General features: G+C 44.8%; 1 protein-coding gene across 2 annotated transcripts in view; it reads right to left on the bottom strand.

Annotated features, from left to right (window-relative positions):
• Window positions 1-16,010: 16,010 nt before the first annotated feature.
• Window positions 16,011-20,178, bottom strand: part of BRINP1 (BMP/retinoic acid inducible neural specific 1) — a 109,026-nt gene continuing 104,858 nt past the window's right edge. For both annotated transcript variants that reach the window (XM_083721733.1, XM_083721734.1), the window contains exon 8: window positions 16,011-17,690. In XM_083721733.1, the coding sequence (XP_083577859.1) occupies window positions 16,550-17,690 (1,141 nt within the window). In that variant the 3' untranslated portion in view covers window positions 16,011-16,549. The remainder of the gene's footprint in view (window positions 17,691-20,178) is intronic.

Genomic DNA, 20,178 nt, shown 5'->3' with positions numbered 1-20,178 from the left:
CTAGACGCAACTTCCTCCTTTTTTTAAAAAAAGTACAGAATGTTTTAATAGAACATTTGATATTAATATGTATCTGGTTAAAGATGAGATAAAACTTCAACTGTATTTAGAGATATTTACTATATTTATAGGTGGTTATGGGGGAGACTGTGGAAAGGAAGGTCTGTTGCTGACCTTTTTTTGCCCATGTATGTCAGGGATGAGGAACCTGTGGCTCTCTAGATATTGTTGGACTACAATTCCCATTATTTCTAGCTGGCTCTGGTCAGTCATAAGGGATGATGATAGTTGCAATCCAACAGTTTCTGGAGGATCATGGGTTCCCTATTCCCAATATATATATATGGGCATGCATTACCTATGATGGATAGCTCAGTTGGTAAAGTATGAGACTTAATCTCAGATTCATGGGTTCAAGACCAACCGATAAAAAAAAATAAAAAAAATTCCTGCATTGCAGGAGATTGGACTAGATGATTCTTGTAGTCTCTTCTATAATTCTATGATTCTTTGTCAGGCATAGGCAAACGTGGCCCTCCAGATGTTTTGGGACTACAACTGCCATCATCCCTGACCACTGGTCCTGTTATCTAGGGATGATGGGAGTTGTAGTCCCAAAACTTCTGGAGGCCCAAGTTTGCCTATGCCTGTTCCATGTGCTCTAGAATGTACATCCACTAGTCTTCCACTCAGAGATTTAAACTACTAAATCAGAGAGGAGGAACCTGTGACCCTCTAGAAGTTATTGCAGATACTCCAAGTGTCCCTGTTTTCCATGGACAGTCCCGGATTTACAGAAGCCATCCTAGTTTCTGATTTGATCTTGGAATACCTCACTTTTCCTTAGGACGTCCCTATTTTTATCCAATAAATGTTGGAGGGTATGGAATAGAATATCCATTTTTTCATTGGAGAAATGTTGGAGGGTATGCTATTGGTCAATGATTTGGTATGAAAGAAGTTGAAGTCTGGTCACAACTAGAGGGCCATAGGTCCCTTGCCGCTGAATTAGAAAGACTGAAAATGCAAAAGAGCGGCAGAACTTTGCAAGGAATGTACACCCAAATTTAGAGACAGTTCCTTGTAAAATTTGGCCAGCTGGAGGCCTCTCATTATTTCCTCTTACTGTTTATCCATACACACGCCGCTGATGTATGTATTTGCTCTTGAGGGGAACTATTAAAGAAGTATACCTGAAGGTCCTGTATACCTGAAGATGCGTCTTCACCCCCATTATTCAGCCTGGGCACTGAGGTCCAGCTCCAAGGGCCTTTTGGCGGTTCCCTTACTATGAGAAGTGAAGTTACAGGGAACCAGGCAGAGGGCCTTCTTGGCAGTGGCACCCACTCTGGAATGTCCTCCCATCATATAACAAGGAGATAAGTAACATTTAGAAGACATCCGAAAGCAGCCCTAGTTTAATGTTTTCTTTTGTTTTTATATATGTCAGAAGCCACTCAGCATGGCTGGAGGTTTAGGATCAGAGTCTTCCTTCTCAGATACTACCCTTCTCCTAACACCCCATACACTCCTGGATGCTTTTAGTCAGAATTTATGGTAGTGATGTAAGCCAGAGGTCAGCCCCAGTATCATGAGCCCTTTAGCTCTATCAGGTTCAAGCATGGATTGGCGAGCTCAACTAGAAAAGGAGGGAATGGGGGTAGAGATTCTCCGCTATTGACTCCAGTTACAATGGAAGGGCTCAGAGCCAGAGGCTGACAGCACAACACTGGGATGAAACAGGAAACAACACCACCAGCTCATTCCAGGGGTGTAAGTATCTGCACTGAGGGGCGGGTTTGGGAAGATAGAACAGAAGCATGCTCATTGCAACCTTCCATCATAAAAACATTCTTTGAGAAGGTAACAAAATATTATCGACACATGTAAATGTTTTTGCTCCTACTTAGATAGATAGATGATAGATAGATGATAGATGATAGATGATAGATAGATAGATAGATAGATAGATAGATAGATAGATATAGATGATAGATGATAGATAGATAGATAGATAGATGATAGATAGATAGATAGATAGATAGATAGATAGATAGATAGATAGATAGATGATAGATAGATAGATAGATAGATAGATAGATAGATAGATGATAGATAGTAAGTAAATGCCTCTGGGGTTTTGGCGCTCATCTTGCTTTACTGGCCAAGGGACGACGTTTGTCCGCAGACAGTTTTTCCGGGTCATGTGGCCAGCATGACTAAGCCACTTTTTACTCAATATAGTATACTGATAATTCTCTCCGCTCTCTTTGCAGATTTTATACAGCATCAAGAGGAAAATTGATTTTTTCTCTTGTTTATGAATGATTCGTTAAATTATATTCCAATTTCTCTGAAACCAGCATGTATGTGTGTAGATATATATGAATAAAGATGCAAAAACTGCTTACTTTTGCACATTTAGCTAATATTCAGTGCACAAAGAAAAGAAATCACATTTTATGGGTATATCCCTCTAAACACACATACTTTATGTAGCAAATTTGTTACTAAATCCTAATGTTAATTTTTATTTTGAAGGCATTTCTGTTTGGCTATTACACTGGGATCTGTACAGTGGTACCTCAGCTTAAGACTTAATTCGTTCCGGAGGTCCGTTTTTAACATGAAACTGTTCTTAACCTGAAGCACCACTTTAGCTAATGGGGCTTCCTGCTGCCGCCGCACCGCTGGAGCACGATTTCTGTTCTCATCCTGAAGCAAAGTTCTTAACCCGAGGTACTATTTCTTGGTTAGCGGAGTCTGTAACCTGAAGCGTATGTAACCTGAAGCGTATGTAACCTAAGGTACAACTGTATCTGTATTGCATTTAGCTGTGAAAAGATACTGTAAACTGGAATTGGAATGGGTGATATCCAACTAACTCGTACTCAGAGTAGACTCAATCAAATTAATGAAGGCTTATCCACACCTACCATTCCTCCTCTCTTTCCAGGCCCTGTCAGCTCTTACTGAACTAGAGCAAACAGCAATCCATGGAAAGCGTGAACTGATATTTGTTCTGATTGAACACTAAAGAGTGGGTTTTCACAAGGAAAGCTTGGGGGAAAGCAAACACCAAAACAAACAAACAAACAAACAAACAAACAAACAAACAAACAACCCATGCTCAAACATGGAACTTTAAAGTGCAGACCTGTGCCTGGAAAAAAGTGGGGCAAATGGTATGTGTGGATAAGCCCTGAGTGTAATCAAGTCCATACCCTCCAACTGTCCTTATTTTCCAGGGGCAGTCGCAGATTGTCCCTCTTTTCCCCACCAGTGCTGTGACCACCAAGCTCAGGGAGGAGGATGAGCTAGCACTTGTCCTGGTGGCAGTGGTGGCTGAGAAGGAGCATCCTGTTGCCTCTCCATGGCCACCACTGTGGGCCTCTTTGCTTGGGCAGCTTGTCGTGCCTGTTGGAGAGCAGGTGAGGAGGAAGAGAGGCTGCTGCCACTGAGGCCCAGGCTTGTGGGGGGCGCCGGCCCTGACATGCAGGCCCTGGGGTAGAAGAAAAGGAGAGCAGAGAGAACGAAAGGAGTCTAGGTTTTTTGTTTTTAATGCTTTGTGCATCCATGTCTAATCTTGCCCCTTTCTAAAATTTATTTATTGGTGTGTGCTTTGCTTTTTGTAAATATACCAAAGAATAAAGTAAAATTGAGATTAAGGAGTTTTCTTAGGGCAATGGAGAGTGTGTGCTGCATCCCATTGCTGTAGTGGTGGTGGAAATGCTCTGTGGTTGGGGAGGACAAAAAATGGAGGAAGAGAGAAGAGTCAGTTGCGGGGGAGTGAGGAATGGTATTCAAGTCACATGTGTCCATTGAATTCATCATGTCTGCTCTGTGTATGACTAACACTGGGTAGGTTTGGCACCAGCTGGGCTGCAGGAGTTGCCAAAAGCAGGTGTACATGTTGCCATCCAACCGCCTTATGGACTCCACTCTTGATTTTTGTATGGCTTACTCCTTAGCCTTTTCTTCTTCTGAAAATGTCCCACAAGGTAGTGGAAGTTTCGGGTCAGAGTTTTCCTTCTCCTAGATTGGCTACCTTCCAAGCTGATGAGCCCAATCTGCTGCTTATATCCCTCTGCAGCATGTGAAGAAACCACCATCTTGACCATTGGACCCACAATTGTTCTCATCTGCCAGAGTCTGTTGTGCCACGCATGGGAAAGCCCCTAACCCACCAACAATCTCAGACCCATCAGCTACCCCCACATGGTTTGGCTGGTCAGTTGAAACTGTTTTCTGGGGGGTGGACACTGTTGCATGCTGACAGCTCCCAGAAGCCGCAGGTGAAAGATGAGGGCAGGGTGGGGAACAAAGGTAGACAAATTGCCCCAGAAAAAGCATTACATGTCCCCCACCAGAGGTAATACCTCTCCCCTAGCATCCCAAAAAGCCCTTAATACAGGGGTCAGCAAACCTTTTCAGCAGGGGGCTGTTCCACTGTCCCTCAGACCTTGTGGGGGGCTGGACTATATTTTTTTTGGGGGGGGGAATGAACGAATTCCTATGCCCCACAAATAACCCAGAGGTGCCTTTTAAATAAAAGCACACATTCTACTCATGTAAAAACACCAGGCAGGCCCCACAAATAACCCAGAGATGCATTTTAAATAAAAGGACACATCCTACTCATGTAAAAACATGCTGATTCCCGGACCGTCCGTGGGCCAGATTGAGAAGGCGATTGGGCCAGATCTGGCCTCTGGGCCTTAGTTTGCCTACCCATGCCCTAATACAGTGGTAGGCAACCTACGGCCTGTAGGCCGGATGTGGCCCTATCACCTTCTAAATCCTCCCACAGACGGTCTGGGAATAACACTCATGTGTTATTACATGAGTAGAATGTGTCCTTTTATTTAAAATGCATCTCTAGGTTATTTGTGAGGTATAGGAATTAGTTCATTTTATTTTTCAAAATATAGTCGGGCCCACCACATGGTCTAAGGCAGTCTTTCCCAACCCTGGGTCTCCAGCTGATTTTGGACTACAACTCCCATCATCCCTCACTAGCAAGGGCAATTGTTAGGGATGATGGGAATTGTAGTCCAAATACAGCTGGAGACCCAAGGTTGGGAAACACTGGTCTAAGGGACAGTGGACCGGCCCAAGGCTGAAAAAGGTTGCTGAACCCTGCCATAATGCATCTCACAGTCAAGGTTGGCCAAAAATGGAAGCTGTCGCCTTCTCACACAGACACCCCAATGCCAACTCCTACTCCTCTTCCAGAAAAGTACAGAATGTTTTAATAGAACATTTGATATTAATATGTATCTGGTTAAAGATGAGATAAAACTTCAACTGTATTTAGAGATATTTACTATATTTATAGGTGGTTATGGGGGACTGTGGAAAGGAAGGTCTGTTGCTGACCTTTTTTTGTCCATTTATGTCAGGGATGAGGAACCTGTGGATCTCTAGATATTGTTGGACTACAATTCCCATCAGTTCTAGCTGGCTCTGGCCAGTCATAAGGGATGGTGATACAGTGGTACTTCTGGTTACGTACTTAATTCATTCCGGAGGTCTGTTCTTAACCTGAAACTGTTCTTAACCTGAAGCACCACTTTAGCTAATGGGGCCTCCCGCTGCTACTGTGCCACTGTCGCCACACCATTTCTGTTCTTATCCTGAAGCAAAGTTCTTAACCCGAGGTACTATTTCTGGGTTAGCGGAGTCTGTAACCTGAAGCGTATGTAACCTGAAGCGTATGTAACCTAAGGTACAACTGTAGTTGTAATCCAACAGGTTCTGGAGGATCATGGGTTCCCTACTCCCAACAAATATATGGGCATGCATTACCTTTGATGGATAGCTCAGTTGGTAAAGTATGAGTCTTAATCTCAGGTTCATGGGTTCAATACCAACCAATAAAAAAAGTAAAAAATTCCTGCATTGCAGGAAATTGGACTAGATGATTCTTGTAGTCTCTTCTAACTCTATAATTCTATGTCAGGCATGGGCAAACTTGCCCTCCAGATGTTTTGGGACTACAACTCCCATCATATCTGACCACTGCTCCTGTTAGCCAGGGATGATGGCAGTTGTACAGTAGTCCCAAAACATTTGGAGGGCCAAGATTGCCTATGCCTGCTCTATGTGCTCTATGTACATCCACTAGTCTTCCACTCAGAGATCTAAACTACTAAATCAGAGAGGAGGAACCTGTGACCCTCTAGAAGTTATTGCAGATACTCCAAGTGTCCCTGTTTTCCATGGACAGTCCCGGATTTACAGAAGCCATCCTAGTTTCTGATTTTCCATGGACTTGCTGCAGAGGGAAATAAGGGGCAGATTGGGCTCATCAGCTTGGAAGGTAGCCAATCTAGAAGGAAAACTCTGATCCTAAACTACTGCTGCCTTGTGGGATATTGTGCCCAGGGCTTTCCCCCCTAAAAAAAAAAAAAAAGTTTAGGGGTTGTCAGGGGTTCAGAAGGAGAGACACAGGAGGGGGAGCAAATGGAAAGTGAGGAGGAGGAGTACGAGGGGGGCGCAGGCAGTGACAGTGGCCAGAGTTATTCCACAAGCCTCTCTAGTGAATCGGAGGACTCACAGAAGGGAGCGCCGGTGGCCAGAGCGAAGGGGGCTCCAGGGGGGAAGCCCCAGGAGGAAGGGGCTAGCGGGGAGTCCCTGAGCAGCAGTTGGAAATCAGGACCAGCTTCTCCACCAGAGCGCAGTGGGGAGGGGGAGTCCCAGGAGTCGGGACCAGTGTCCTCACCACCAGAGGGAGGAGAGGAGTCAGGTTTGGCAACGCCCACATCAGGAAGCGGGGAAACGGTCAGAAGGAAAGTCACCGGCTGGGCGCGCGCGCCAAGTTCAAATGTACAGGAGCGCGGCACAGCAGGGAGCCCGGAAAGGGAGCCAGGTCCTAAAGCCCGCCGGAGGGAGGGGCAAGACTCAGGAGGCTCAGCGTCAGAGGAGTCCAGGAAGGAGGGAACCCCAGAGGGCAGAAGGACCCAGCGAAGGAAAGAACAGTGTAGGAGGTGGAGCCGGGCTAGAATCTTAAACTGGTGTGGGTGGAGCAGTGAGTCAGAGGGGACTTAGCCGGTCTAGCGTCGAGACGTGGGTCTGCGCGCCCAGAGCTTGGAAATGGAAACTAAACTTTAATAAAGACCTTTGTATATAACATCCACTGGGCGTTGGTCCTCTGTGAGCTGGGACTTAGCGGCAGTCCTGACAGGGGTACTCTTATTTTCCTACTCATATTGAAATACTGCCCCTCAATGAGGCCAAACTTAGATTCACAAAATGTTTAGGGGTATGCGTACCCCCAGAAAAAAAACACTGGGTAAGTCAGTACTGGTTTCAGTACTGATTCTTGTGGTACTCACTCTTATTTTTATTTTTTGCGTGCCTTCAACATTTCCCAGGGGTGGTTGTGGTCACAATTAGATGAGTGTGTCCCAGGGCTGCTGAGTATTTGCTGGATCCTCAACCTCATTGTCCCCACTCCCCCTGGGGCTGACAAGGTGATTTCCCTCTAATGAGTGTCAGGTCCCATCTGAACCACCATTTAAACAGCACATTTCAACAGACTTTAAACAGTCACCATCCTCAGAGAGCCACAGTTCCCAAAGTAGTTTTATATTCAATATCTCTTCCCAGGGATCTAACAACTCTCAGCATCTTTGACGAACTACAGTTCCAATGGTTGTCATTTGTTTTTGTTTTTTTTAGGGAAGTTAGGACTGTTCAAAGTGTAATGCTACGGCTTTAAATGTATTGGGAAGAATATAGGGCTGTCTCAATAGTAGGGGAGAAGAAAAAGGGAATTCAGAAAGAACAGCCTCCCAATTTTCTATGCAGACTGCAGTTCACTGTGTGACAAATTATTTTTCTTTTCCTCCACTCTCCTCTTTCTCTCTTACACACAGAGTACTCTGTTATTTCTATGCATCTTTAGCCACTTGGAGAACAGGTAGGCTCTAAATGCAATACACAAAATGATGTGGTTTTGGTTTGTTTTCCAGCCTTGCATCAAAATATCAAAAGCTTTCTACAAAGTAACTCAGAGCAGGTTTTTGCAGTGTGACTATCCCTGTTATGTGGAACATCATACCTGCTGAGATACGACAGGCATCCAATATTTGAAGTTTTTGCAAACAATTGAAGACATGTTTGTTTCAACAAGCTTTTCCTGCTGGATAAAAAGGCATTTGCCTTCAGTGTTTACTCTGTATTGTTTTTAAAAAACTGTATTTAGCTGGGGTTTTTGGGAGGCAGGTAGCACTTAAAAAACTGTTTTAGTTGTTTTTATGAACGATTGTGAAAAGTGGTGTATCAATTAATGAAGTGCATTAAAAATAAAAGCAAAAATTGAAAACAAACAAACTTTGTTTGTGAGCCATTCTGGAACTTTTTAGGGAAGTTCATGTTTTCTTGTAAAAAAATTAAATGGAAATGTTGAATAGTAGCCAACTAATTTCTAATCAGAGTAGACCTGCTCAAATTAATGGGCCAAAGTTAGGTATGTCCATTATTTTCAATGGGTCTCCTTTGGGTAGGACTAATACTGCCTTCCACTCATGGCTGTCATCATTACAAAGAATGCCCAGAACATTTTCAGTTTGAGAACATAATCCTTTAAGTGATTCTTCCAGAATTTAATTTGCAAGTTTCAAAAATAAAGTTTTAAAGTTTTAAAATAAAAATAAGTAAAGGTGTTCCAAGTGGAAAAGAGAAGCATAAATTCAAGAAAAGAGGTGGGTAACACCAAAGAAAACATCTTAACTGTCAGAGTTCAGCCTCTTCTTTCAAAGTATATCCTGGAACATGATGTCAATCACATTATGCCTTGTAAAAATGCACTACAGTGAAGGGAGTGCTCTCATGCCCAGGTCCTGCTGTCAGGCTTCTCACAGGCATCTGGTAGTCCACTGTGAGAGCAGGAAACTGAACTAGATAGGCCTTTGGTTTCACCCAACAAGGCTCTTCTTACATTCGTATAGAAGTGCCTAATGAAAGCCCTTCTGGCTTAGACCAAAGGCATGTCCTTCTCAGCATCTTGATTTCAATAGTGACCAGCAACATAATTCCAGGGAGCCCACAAAGAAGGCAGTAAAGAAAAGAAAACAAGAAGAGTCCTTCTGTATCAGACCAAAGGTCTGTCTAGTTGTGCCTCCTGCACCTTACAATAGCCACTCATATGTTTTTGAGAAGCCCATTCAGGCCATGAAAGCAATCGAAGAATCCCAGTCAGACACTCAGTGGGTACATATTTCTTTCCTTTTTTTCCTTGTAAGGAGGAAGAGCAGCAAAAGCACTAGGGGAGTGTGACCCTTGAAAGAACTTTTGGTCTGGAGTGGCAATTTCTGCTGCAAAAATACTGGCAAACAGTATTGTTTGGGGAATGTGGGAATTACTAGAAATTAAGCTAGTATGGAAGACATCAGGGAAATCAGTCAATGTGTGCTCACTTTACATCCTGTTGAAAATAAGTTGCCCTCCCTCCCCAACTCTTAAAAAACAGGTCCCAATAAACTAAACCTAAAAAAAACACACAAAATCATTTCCTACCTAGTCCCTGCATTGGGAATGGTTCCTATTTATGCTGATAACACTCATCCTGGGTCAGTAATCAGTGGTCTCCCTGGAAAACCAACTTCAGAGTGAATTTTTGAATAAAGTAAAAATACTGTTGGTGTATGGCAATCTTCAGCAAAATCATTATGTAGAAAGAGTTAGATGTGAGCTAGGTTAGCTGAAATTGGGTCCCACTGAAATCAAGTGGAGCAAGTACATGGGGAAAGGCCATAGTTCAGTGGCACAGCCAGCATCTTCAGGTAGGGTTGGCAATGACCTTTGCCTGAAACCCTGGAGAGCCCTTCCAGTCAGTGTAAACAATACTGATGGACTTTAGATGTACCAAAGGCCCGATGTGGTATAAAATAGCTTCCTTTGTTACTATTGCTCCAATGAGCCATATATCATGCTAGAGTAGTTGTTTTGCATGCAGAACATTCTGAGTTCAGTACCTGGCATCTCCAGGCAGGTTGAAGAATTTCCCCTGCCTGAAACCCAAGCTAAGTGAAGAGCCACAGTGCAGTGAAAGAGCACCTGCTTTGCATGCAGAAGGCCTGAAGCTCAACACTTGGGCTCTCCAGATAGGGATGGAAAAGATTACCTGCCTGAAACCCTGGAGAGCTGCTGCTAGCCAGTGTTGATAATATTGAGCTACATAGGCCAGTAGCTCGGTATAAGGCAACTGCCTGTTCTCCTATGTTAACTGGCACCTACTAAAGACATGAAGACAGGAGTGCCTGGCGTGCTCTGGTCCATGGGGTCACGAAGCGTCGGATACGACTAAACAACAACAACACTAAAGACATTCCTTTACCAACAGGTCTTTTAAGAGAAAATCTTTATCCTAGTCCGCATCTGCATTGGTTTTGAATTTTTTTATATGAGTTTTAGTTGTTGATGTTTTTAGTAGGAACCTAGGAAGCTGCCTTATACCAAGGTAGACCATCCAGCTCAGTATTGTCTGCACTAATGGACAGTGGCTCTCCAGGATTTCTGATGCAGGTCCCTCATAGCCTGGAGATGCCATTGGGGATTGAACTGAGACCTTCTGCTTGTAAGGCAGATGCTCAGCCCTTCTCTTGCTTTATTGTTAATCATTCAGGGGCTTTCATGGGAAGCAGCTCAGAGAAAATGAAATGAATACATTTGTGGGTTCAAGTCTTCATATTTTTGGCCTTGTTATTTGGCAAAGCTATAGTTGCTATAGTCCCCTTTGCCCCTGCATGGGGCAGCGATGCCAAGAGAGTCTCTTCCCAATGATATTGTATGAGGGCTAATTAATGGCCTCTCGTTTCCACAGCAACCTCATGCTTTGCTCTCAGGCTTCCTCCAAGTGGCAATTCAATTGCTTCTACTACCCTAGCATCCATGTATTTCTTAATAAAGCAAGCTGATGAAACTTGCTTGCTCCCACATCAGACTGGCAAAGATAGTAATTGAATTAAGAAAATATTGAGTGGAGGGTGGAGAGGAGGTTTAAGCAGGCTTGAAGCATGTCCTGTTTCCTCTTGGCTTAATATGAGCCTTGCATTTCCCCTCCCCGTCTCCTCCTTCCCACTGCCTGAAGCAGGAAAGAAGCAGGACATTTCATCTTCTGTTCCTCTGAAGATGTTTATTTTCCTCTGATTTTATCCCACTAGGGATATTTATGGTAATAATTCATTAAACAAGAAAAGACAGCACCCAGAGAGCAATGTAAGGAGTGGTCTTGCCCAGGATATCAATGATGGCCTTAAAAGAAATACTGATAAATTCTCTGGGACTGCAGAACAACTTTTTCAGACTGAGGGCCACATTCCCTTCTGAGCAACCAACCTTCTAGGGGTCAGTGGTGGTTGGGGGCAGAGGCAAAACTAGTTGGGGCAACAAATGTAAATGTTACCTTTGTGTTAGGTTAGTTTGTACACATGTTCCTCAGGCAAGCAAGAAGCATTATGAGAGTTCAAGGGCACATTCCAGTCAGACAAAAACACCCAAGGCTTGTATAAAGCACGGCCGGTAAGGGATGTGGCCACGGAGGGTATGTGGCCGAGGGACGAGTTCCAAATGTTGCATTTGATGCTCAGGCTTGAGGTACCCCATCCTTGCTATAAGGTGTGCTGACCAGACAAAATATGATTGGGCCAACTTTTTTAAAAACAACAACCAGCTACAGTGGTACCTCTGGTTAAGAACTTAATTCATACTGGAGGTCCGTTCTTAACATGAAACTGTTCTTAACTTGAGGTACCACTTTAGCTAATGGGGCCTCCCCCTGCCGCTGCGCAATTTCTGTTCTCATCCTGAAGCAAAGTTCTTAACCTGTCGTACTATTTCTGAGTTAGCGGAGTCTGTAACCTGAAGTGTCTGTAACCCGAGGTACCACTGCATATCCGTTCAGAACCCTTTCACCTCCCTCTATTGTGTTAGTCACCTCTTGGCAACCCAGAGACCCCCTCAACCCAGTAGCACCAGGAATGCAGCACACGTTCACTATCTGAAAGACTGTATTCCCTCATATGAACCTGCCTGGGTTTTGAGATCTTCAGGGAAGGCCCTTCTCTCAGTCCTTCCACCCTCACAGGCACACTTGGTGGGGACGTGGGAGAGAGTCTTCTTGGTGGTTGCTCCTAGACTTTGTCACTCCCTCCCTAAAGAAACCAGACTGGCTCCCTCCTTGCTGTCCTTCTACTAGGAGGTGAAGACTTTCTTGTTGTAACAAGCTTTGAAGAACTGACTGTTTGAATGAAAGGGCTGGTGCTGTGCTGTTTTTATTGTAATTATCTCTATCTTTTAAGCTCTCTCTCTCTCTCTCTCTCTCTCTCATTTTAATTCTATTGCTGTTTTAATGATAGTTTTTTTCTATGCTTTATCTGTAAGTTGCATTGAGTCCTGTCAGGGAAAAAGGCAAGGTATAAATACATAAAAACAACAACAACAACAACAACAACAATCCCTTAGACAGCTTTGCCAGCTACATATTTGACAAGACCTTTGGCCTCCCATGCTCCCATTTCTATATCAGTGGGCAGCTGTGAGCAGTCATTTAGAATGCCCTGGAACACTCATTGTAGCATTGCTCTAGGGTAGCCTCCACCCTCCTTGTGTACTTCAGATGTTTTGGACTGCAACTCCCAGGACTATAATGGATGAGACTGAAATGAGTTTTTGTTCCAAAAACATGGAGGTCACCATGTTGGTGAAAGCTGAGATAGTGAAGGCATCTGGGCCAAGAATCCACATTGGTGGACATTAGATAGGCCAGAGATGGGGAACCTTTCTCAGTTCAAGGGCCAGAAACCAAATGCACACCACTCTCCATTCAGGCAAGCAAAAGGTATTAACACAGTTCAAGGATACATTCCAGCCAGGTAGGATTGCTATAGGGTGCAGAGCAGGGACATTGAAGGGCATGGCTTGGACAGGGGATTGGGGGGTGCATTTGGGACCCAGGTCTAAGGTTTCCTGCCAATGAAGTAGGAAGTGGGAATTTGCAGAGGCTGCTTCTGCAATTTTCACCTGTCCTTCAGCTGCCAGTTGTGTGGGATCTCTTATGATCCTCAGGCAGGAGTGGTCCTACTGCATAGTGAAACTGGTGGGCAACAGCCAATCTGTTACTCTTGCTTCTCTTAGTCACTCTCACTGTTGCCATATGACGTGCCTGATGTTGGTGCTATCCTACATCCTAGCCCCCCAAATGTGGCCTGATTATTTGGGTCTGCCACCATTTCTTAGACTGGTCCCATCTCAAGAGTTATAGGTGTGAATTATGTATGTGGGGAGGCTGAATAAAGATGCAGATGGAATGACTTAAGGACCTTTCTCCTTTCTGAGTTGAAGCACAATGCCAACACCCCACCCCAAAGTCTCTTATCAAGGACCTACAAAGCCTTCTGTTGCTCTTCTGTTTCTGTACTTCAAAGTGTGGTCATTCTGCTGCACAGGGACTGTGCTAAGATGGCACCACTGACCCCCTAGCAGAATAATATTATCTCCCTTACTTGACCAGGGTACCAAAGTTTTGCATGCTCCCACACTCCCCAGCAGCCACATGTTCAGTGTTAATGAGAAAATCTATGTGAGTGTCCATGAATTCACTTTTCACAAGAAAGGGCTATGTGCACATACAGCTGAATATGATACAGCTCTTTGAGAACATAGGAGACTTCCTTGTATAGCCGCAGACCATTGGTCCATCTAACTCAGTAATTACTTCCCTTACTGGCAGTGGCTCTTGAATGTTTCAGAGACTGTTTTCTTCTAGATCTTCCTGGAGATTTCCGGGATTGAACCTGGGATGTTATGCAGGGTATATATATATGTTCCACTACTGAGCCATGTGGTTCTCATAAGCATAAACACTGACCCATGATGCACAATCCCCCCCTCCCTCCCTCCCTCTCTCTCTCTCTCTCTCTCTCTCTCACACACACACACACACACACACACACATTATGGGCATGTATATAATGATTTGTATATAGGATTCTTTTCCATTAAAGTGGTGAACATGCACTCCTCAGTACACAGCTAGTATGTGTGTTGACTAGCAGGTGAGATCCTGACCACCCCCCATAGATGTTAAGTGACTTTATATGAACACCACTCCAGTCACTACTGTTCCTGCTAGCCAAAATTCTTCCAACCTCAAACCTGGTAAGTCCCCATCGCCACCACACATAAACACATTACAACAGTATCTTTTGCGTAAGCTGGACCGAACTGATCTTCCTCTGGCAAATGATGAAGAGGGGAGAAAGTTCACATGAAGGGATTCTCTACAGATTAATCCTAGTGATGAACCAGTCCCCTCACCTCCACCACCAACGGCATGGTTCGGAAAAGAGCCAGCAATTACAAGCAGTCACTGGGGAAACGTGAAAAAGAAAAGAAAGACAAAAACTTCATTTCCTCCCCTCTCCCAACAGTTTTAAATTAGTTTCCACACCTAGACAGAAGGAAAAAAGGTGGAAGAGAAAGAATCATAGAATTGCAGAATTGGAAGAGGTCCCTGGGGTCATCTAGGAAGGAAGGAAGGAAGGATTTAGGGCAGGATCACCAGCTTTTGGGCACTTGAGCACATATGCAAACATGAAAAACTGTCACACACCCCATAACCTATTTTATTGGTCAGAACATTATGCTTCTTTCAAGCCTGCTTTCAGTGAGGGAGAGGTGGTGGCAGAGGCCATGTGGGCTCTACAGAAGGTCTTTGAGGGCACATGCGCAGCTGCTGGTGCCATGTCGTCAACCCGTCATTACTGCTTGCTTACACCATCCCACTGACTTCAAATAAATCCCTCTAAACTCAATAGCCTTAATTCTAAGTAGATGTGCATATAACTGCACTACATGGTTGCCATCCTCCATGTACTTACATGGAAATAAATGTGCCAAGCACCATGAAACATCCATAGGATTTCTTCTTTTCTGGAACTGCCTCCCTCTGCCTATTTACTTCGGATAAAGTCCCCCCACCCACCCCCTGAAGATAGGGAGATTCACCTTAGAGTAAATATGCAGAGGACTCAGATGTTGAAGAAAAATGCATTCACGTTGAATTCCAGGCTGTAGAACAGTGGCAGGGAATGTGTGGCCTTCTCGATGAGGAAACTCTGGCCCGGCGACGGTGAAGACAGCCCCCCAAGCCCCTCTATCTGGCCCGTGGGACCCGCCCCAGACCACACACCCTCTCTAGATTCATCCCTTATGATCTCTGCTTTGCACCCTATTTGGGTGTTTTTGTCTTACTGGGATGCTCTGTTGATGCCTGGCTTTCTTGAGGAGAGAGAGAGAGAGAAAAAGAGAGGGAGGGAGAGGGAGTGTGTATGTACTGTACACATACTACCTTGCTGTATGAAGGCAAAAACTTCATTCTCATTGCTTTGCCTGCTTTTGTCTCTGTCCTCATCCACCACTATCATGTGGCTCTCAGAAGGTTGCCCCAAAGGCAGAGGCAGAGCTAGCTGCTCTGGCACCTGGAGCCACCCACATGATGTGCACCCAGGGGCGGGGCTAGCGTCCTGGGGGGGGTGCTGTCCGCAGTGAGCAGCGAGTGTCCCGGGGCGGTGCCACCCACGACAAGTGGCGAGCGATGTGGCATGGCGATGTCACACCCCCCCTCAGGGATGAAACCCAGGGCGGACCGCACCCACTGCCACTGCCAAAAAAGGGAATGTGACTCTTGGGGTGAAAAGGATTCTTCACCTCTGGACTACAACTCCTGCCATCCCTGATCATTGGCCATACTGGCTGGGACTGACAATAGTTGGAGTCTGACAACATCTGGAAGGCCAGAGGTCTCCTCATCCCTGATGAAAAATAACTTCTGAAAGATATTATCACTGTGGTTGGTAGCACATCCAGGCATTACTGGCTGGGTAAACCCTTAATTCCAAACCATAAAATTATACCCTTTGGCAATGCAAATCAGAATAGTAGTCATGGTCGTCGTCAAACTCATCCTAGAGTAGTGGGGGAAATGACTGAGAATAAAGCTTCCGTAACACTTCACAAAAGAAATTTCTTTTATCTTTGGCCATTAGCTCCCATTAGGAGAAATGGCAACTCTTGGTACATTTACACAGAATTCTCTCTTTCTCACTCTGGTTTTCTTTCTTTTTGGCACCTGCATAGCTGAAATCTTTACAATTAAGTACAGGGAATCTCAAAAAAGCCGTTTCTGCATGTTCTGTAATTCCCTCCCCCATCCCATATTCTTTACTCCCAATCCCACCGAGCAACACCTCAGCAGATTTTCACGTTCTGACCCTTTTTAATGATTACAGGAATAACTAAACATGCCCGGCAGTTTTACATATTTGCTTGAATGGTTTTCTTTCAGTATTCCAATAAACAAAGACCTTTCCATCACTCTCTCTCTCTCTCTCTCTCTCTCGTATATTAATTACATTTTACATTTTTTTTATTTGTTTAAATCTCTTTCTTTTAACTTCTTTTTTAATGTTGGGTTGGGGGTTTTGTGTTTGTTCTTTACAGCAAAAAGGTGAGTCTGGTAGTACCTAAGTACATAAAGTCTTGGTTAGCAGAGCTTGGCAGTCATCTGGTCAGATTGCTTGAGGATTTCGGTGTTGTACAGATCCAGTGCGTGATTCACACGGATGATCTCACTGTTGGTCAGTTTCAGACGGTGCTTGAGCATACAGGAGAACAGATCCAGCTGGGGCTTCCCTGGTGCTACAGGAGGTGCCAGTCTGTTGATTCGGTCCCTTATATCCAAAAGCAAGAGCATGACGGAGGAGGAGGAGTAGAACTGCCCGCCTTGTGTGTAAGACTGGTTGACCTGTTGCACTGCACTGCGCAAGAGGTCAGCATTGAAGCGCAAGCTGTATCCAAACACCTGAATGTCTGAGATCTTGATGTAGAACTGACGCTTGTTGGGATCAGAGAGGTCCACGGGCCCTTGGCCAGTCTCATTGCGCATCAGGGAGGGCAGCCGAGTCCGGCTGCGTAGGTAGATGTGGACAGTCTCAAAAAAGGTTTTCCACCTGTTCCCAAGAAGCAGGGTCCAGTTATAGCACTGGCTGTTTTGCAAGCGGATTTTCTCCCAGCGTGGGTAGCCAAATTCTCCAAAGGGCATGTTCCAGCCTTCGGAATGACTTCCACTAAACGGGTTAACGTAGACAAAGAACATGGGGTCCAGGCTGCTGTTGCGCATTTGGCAGATGCGCATGGAGATCCCAATCACCATGTGAATGAAGTCCATCCTGTTCTTGTTGCTCTTCAAGGTGAGGGACATGCGCTTGCGCCACCTCGGGTCAAAGAAGGTGTCCAGGCGGATCTCATTGCTGATGAAGGTGGTGTGCACATACAGACGAGAGTCCATCTTCTGCAGGAGGTACTTCAGCTCCAGGTCCTGGAAGTCCAGGTCCGTCTCAAAGCTGATGAACTGCTCACTGCGCTCTGAGTCCACATTCTGAGGCTCACATCGACCCCGTGAGAGACGGTAGCCCTTGTTGCATGAGCCACAGAGGGATATGTTGGCCAGGCTGCACATGGCACAGCTGTTGTTGCCTCCAATGATGCACGGGATTGGTCGCTGGCACAGGCTGGTGCTTCCATGGCAGACACAGCTCCTCTGACTTTCCAGGAAGGTTCCCCAGAACCCGTTCTCATTGCAGTAGAGCAGGGACTGAACCCGTGACAGCCATTGCTGTATTGTCCTATAAGGGAGAAAGACAGGGGCATGAACTCCAAATTTCTAAAGGCAGCTGTCTAGGGTATCATTTTAACTCAATGCCACAAAGTAGAGGTGAGAGAAATGAAGTAGCTAAGTGGAAGTTGTCAATAGGCAAGGAGTTCCAAAGTGTATATCCTGCCACATTAAAATACTGATTTCTTACAAGTGCAGAGTAACAACAACAACAACAACAACAACAATTTATTACTTATACCCCACCCATCTGGCTGGGTTTCCCAAGCCACTCTGGGCAGCTTCCAACATGGGATTAAAAATACATTAAAACATCAATCATTAAAAAATAAATAAATAAATCCCTAAACAGCGCTGAGTATTATGTGGCTGTTCTGCACTGGATTGTGTTTAATCCATCAAAGCTCTACTCAGAGTAGACCCATCAGAGTAAGTCATGCCATCAATTTCAATGGCTATACCCTAGATAGGTATAACACTGGCAACCAACCCATTCACATTCTCTGTGCCCTGCATAATTTTACAAATATTCTCTCTCTCTCTCTCTCTCTCTCTCTCTCTCTCTCTCTCTCACACACACACACACCATTCCCCTTTAAACCAGATAACCCATGAAAATGGATTATTGGGGAAAGATTCTGCACTACCACCACTACCCATAGTTTCCCTTGCTACAGTTAGAAGCAAGACACTGAGTGCAACCAACCTGTGTGCCAATAAAATCTTTCAAGAACAATCATACATTAATGTATGCATTTAGTCTACCACCCACCTCACAGATAAGTATATCTTTATTCTGCCTGTCTGACTGCCAGCCAGTGTGGTGTAGTGTTCAGCATGACCATTGGGGAGACCCTCATTCACAGAATCACAGAACTGTAGATAGAGCTGGCAGGGAGCTCTAGGGTCTAGTCCAGCCCCCTGCAATGCAGGAATAACAACTGAAGAACCCCTGACAGATGGCCATTCAACCTCTGTTTAAAAACCTCCAATGAAGGAGAACACCATTTGGACATAATACTCATCGGCCTACATCTGGAGGGCCATGTCAAGTTTGCCACCCCTGCTTCAGAACTTCAACCTCCTGTCGTTGAATCCCAACCAGATTACAGCCAGCTAGCCCTCTTTTGATGGGACTAACAAGTGGACCACCCTTAACAGAGCAGTCATGGTTTTCCAGGACTTCTTAATTCTACCATCATTTCCTCCTGCCCAAAGAACTCTTTCCAACTCCCCCCTCTTCCCTGGCTGTGCTAATGAATGCTTCATTGTTTCCCCAAAGGCTGAGAGTTCTCAGCAGCTCAGCAGCGACAAGACACTTACTAATGAGAAATTAGGATGCCATCCCTGCAGATTGGGAGGAGTGATTACAGACTGAGGTTCTGAGAGTTGGATTAGTAGGATTCACGGCACCTGCCTAGCTTGACCCCAGAATAATCATTAGGTTGTGTGCTGTATCAAAGGCAGATTTAAAAATGACACAATAGTGCAGAAGAGCAAGGCAAATTGAGGGAGGGAGATGGGAAGGGGGAGGAATCGGGGTGGTGAGACATGGAGTTGGCGTGGGAGGATGGGAAATGGATGGGCATGTATAATTTAAAGAAGACTGGAAACAAAAGGCAGAGAAACGTAGAGACACCAGAACCCCTCAAGATGATGAGGGAGAATGAGGGCTTGGAATGATAAGACTAGATATGTAATAAAAAGATCATTCAGCCCAACCTCCAATGCAGGAATCAGAGAATTGTATAGTTTGAAGGGGTCCAATGGGTAATGTAGTCCAACCCCCTGAAATGTTTCCTCTCTCCCTCCTCTGCCTCTCATATCATCTGAAACATAACAAGACTTGGATGTGGGTCTGAAGGGTGGGGTGTCTTGAAACCCCCACATGGGACCCTTCTTCTGGCTGACCCAGTGGAGAAGGAAGATAGGACTTATTTATTCATTTGCTGAAATTTATATGCCACCTTTCCACCACAAGGTGTTCAAGGCAGCTAACAACCATTATACTCTATCATCTATCTATCTACCGTATTTTTTGCTCTATAAAACGCACCAGACCATAACACGCACGTAGTTTTTAGAGGAGGAAAACAAGAAAAAAAATATTCTAAACGAAATAGTGGATATATGATTTTTGTGGTTCATGCTGTGGCCACAGACATGTGATCTGACAGTGAGTTTGGAGTAGCCCAATGCAAAAATCCTGAGGATCCATGTGGATCCATGCTTTGTAACCACGGAGGAGGGAAGGAAGGGGAACCATGGATCCTCTGCTCACGACTGCAGCAGATCCCCCCCCCCCGCCACCCGCAGGCATTCGCTCCATAACACGCACAGAGATTTCCCCTTACTTTCTAGGAGGAAAAAAGTGAGTGTTATGGTGCAAAAAATACGGTATCTATCATCTATCTATTTATCTATCTATCTATCTATCTATCTATCTATCTATCTATCATCTATCTATCTATCTATCTATCTATCATCTATCTATCATC

Source organism: Podarcis gaigeae, assembly GCF_964106915.1.
Source record: "Podarcis gaigeae genome assembly, chromosome: Z".
Lineage (NCBI taxonomy): Eukaryota > Metazoa > Chordata > Lepidosauria > Squamata > Lacertidae > Podarcis > Podarcis gaigeae.
Note: the sequence above shows the minus strand (reverse complement) of the source record. Positions and strands in the feature narration are given on the sequence as shown.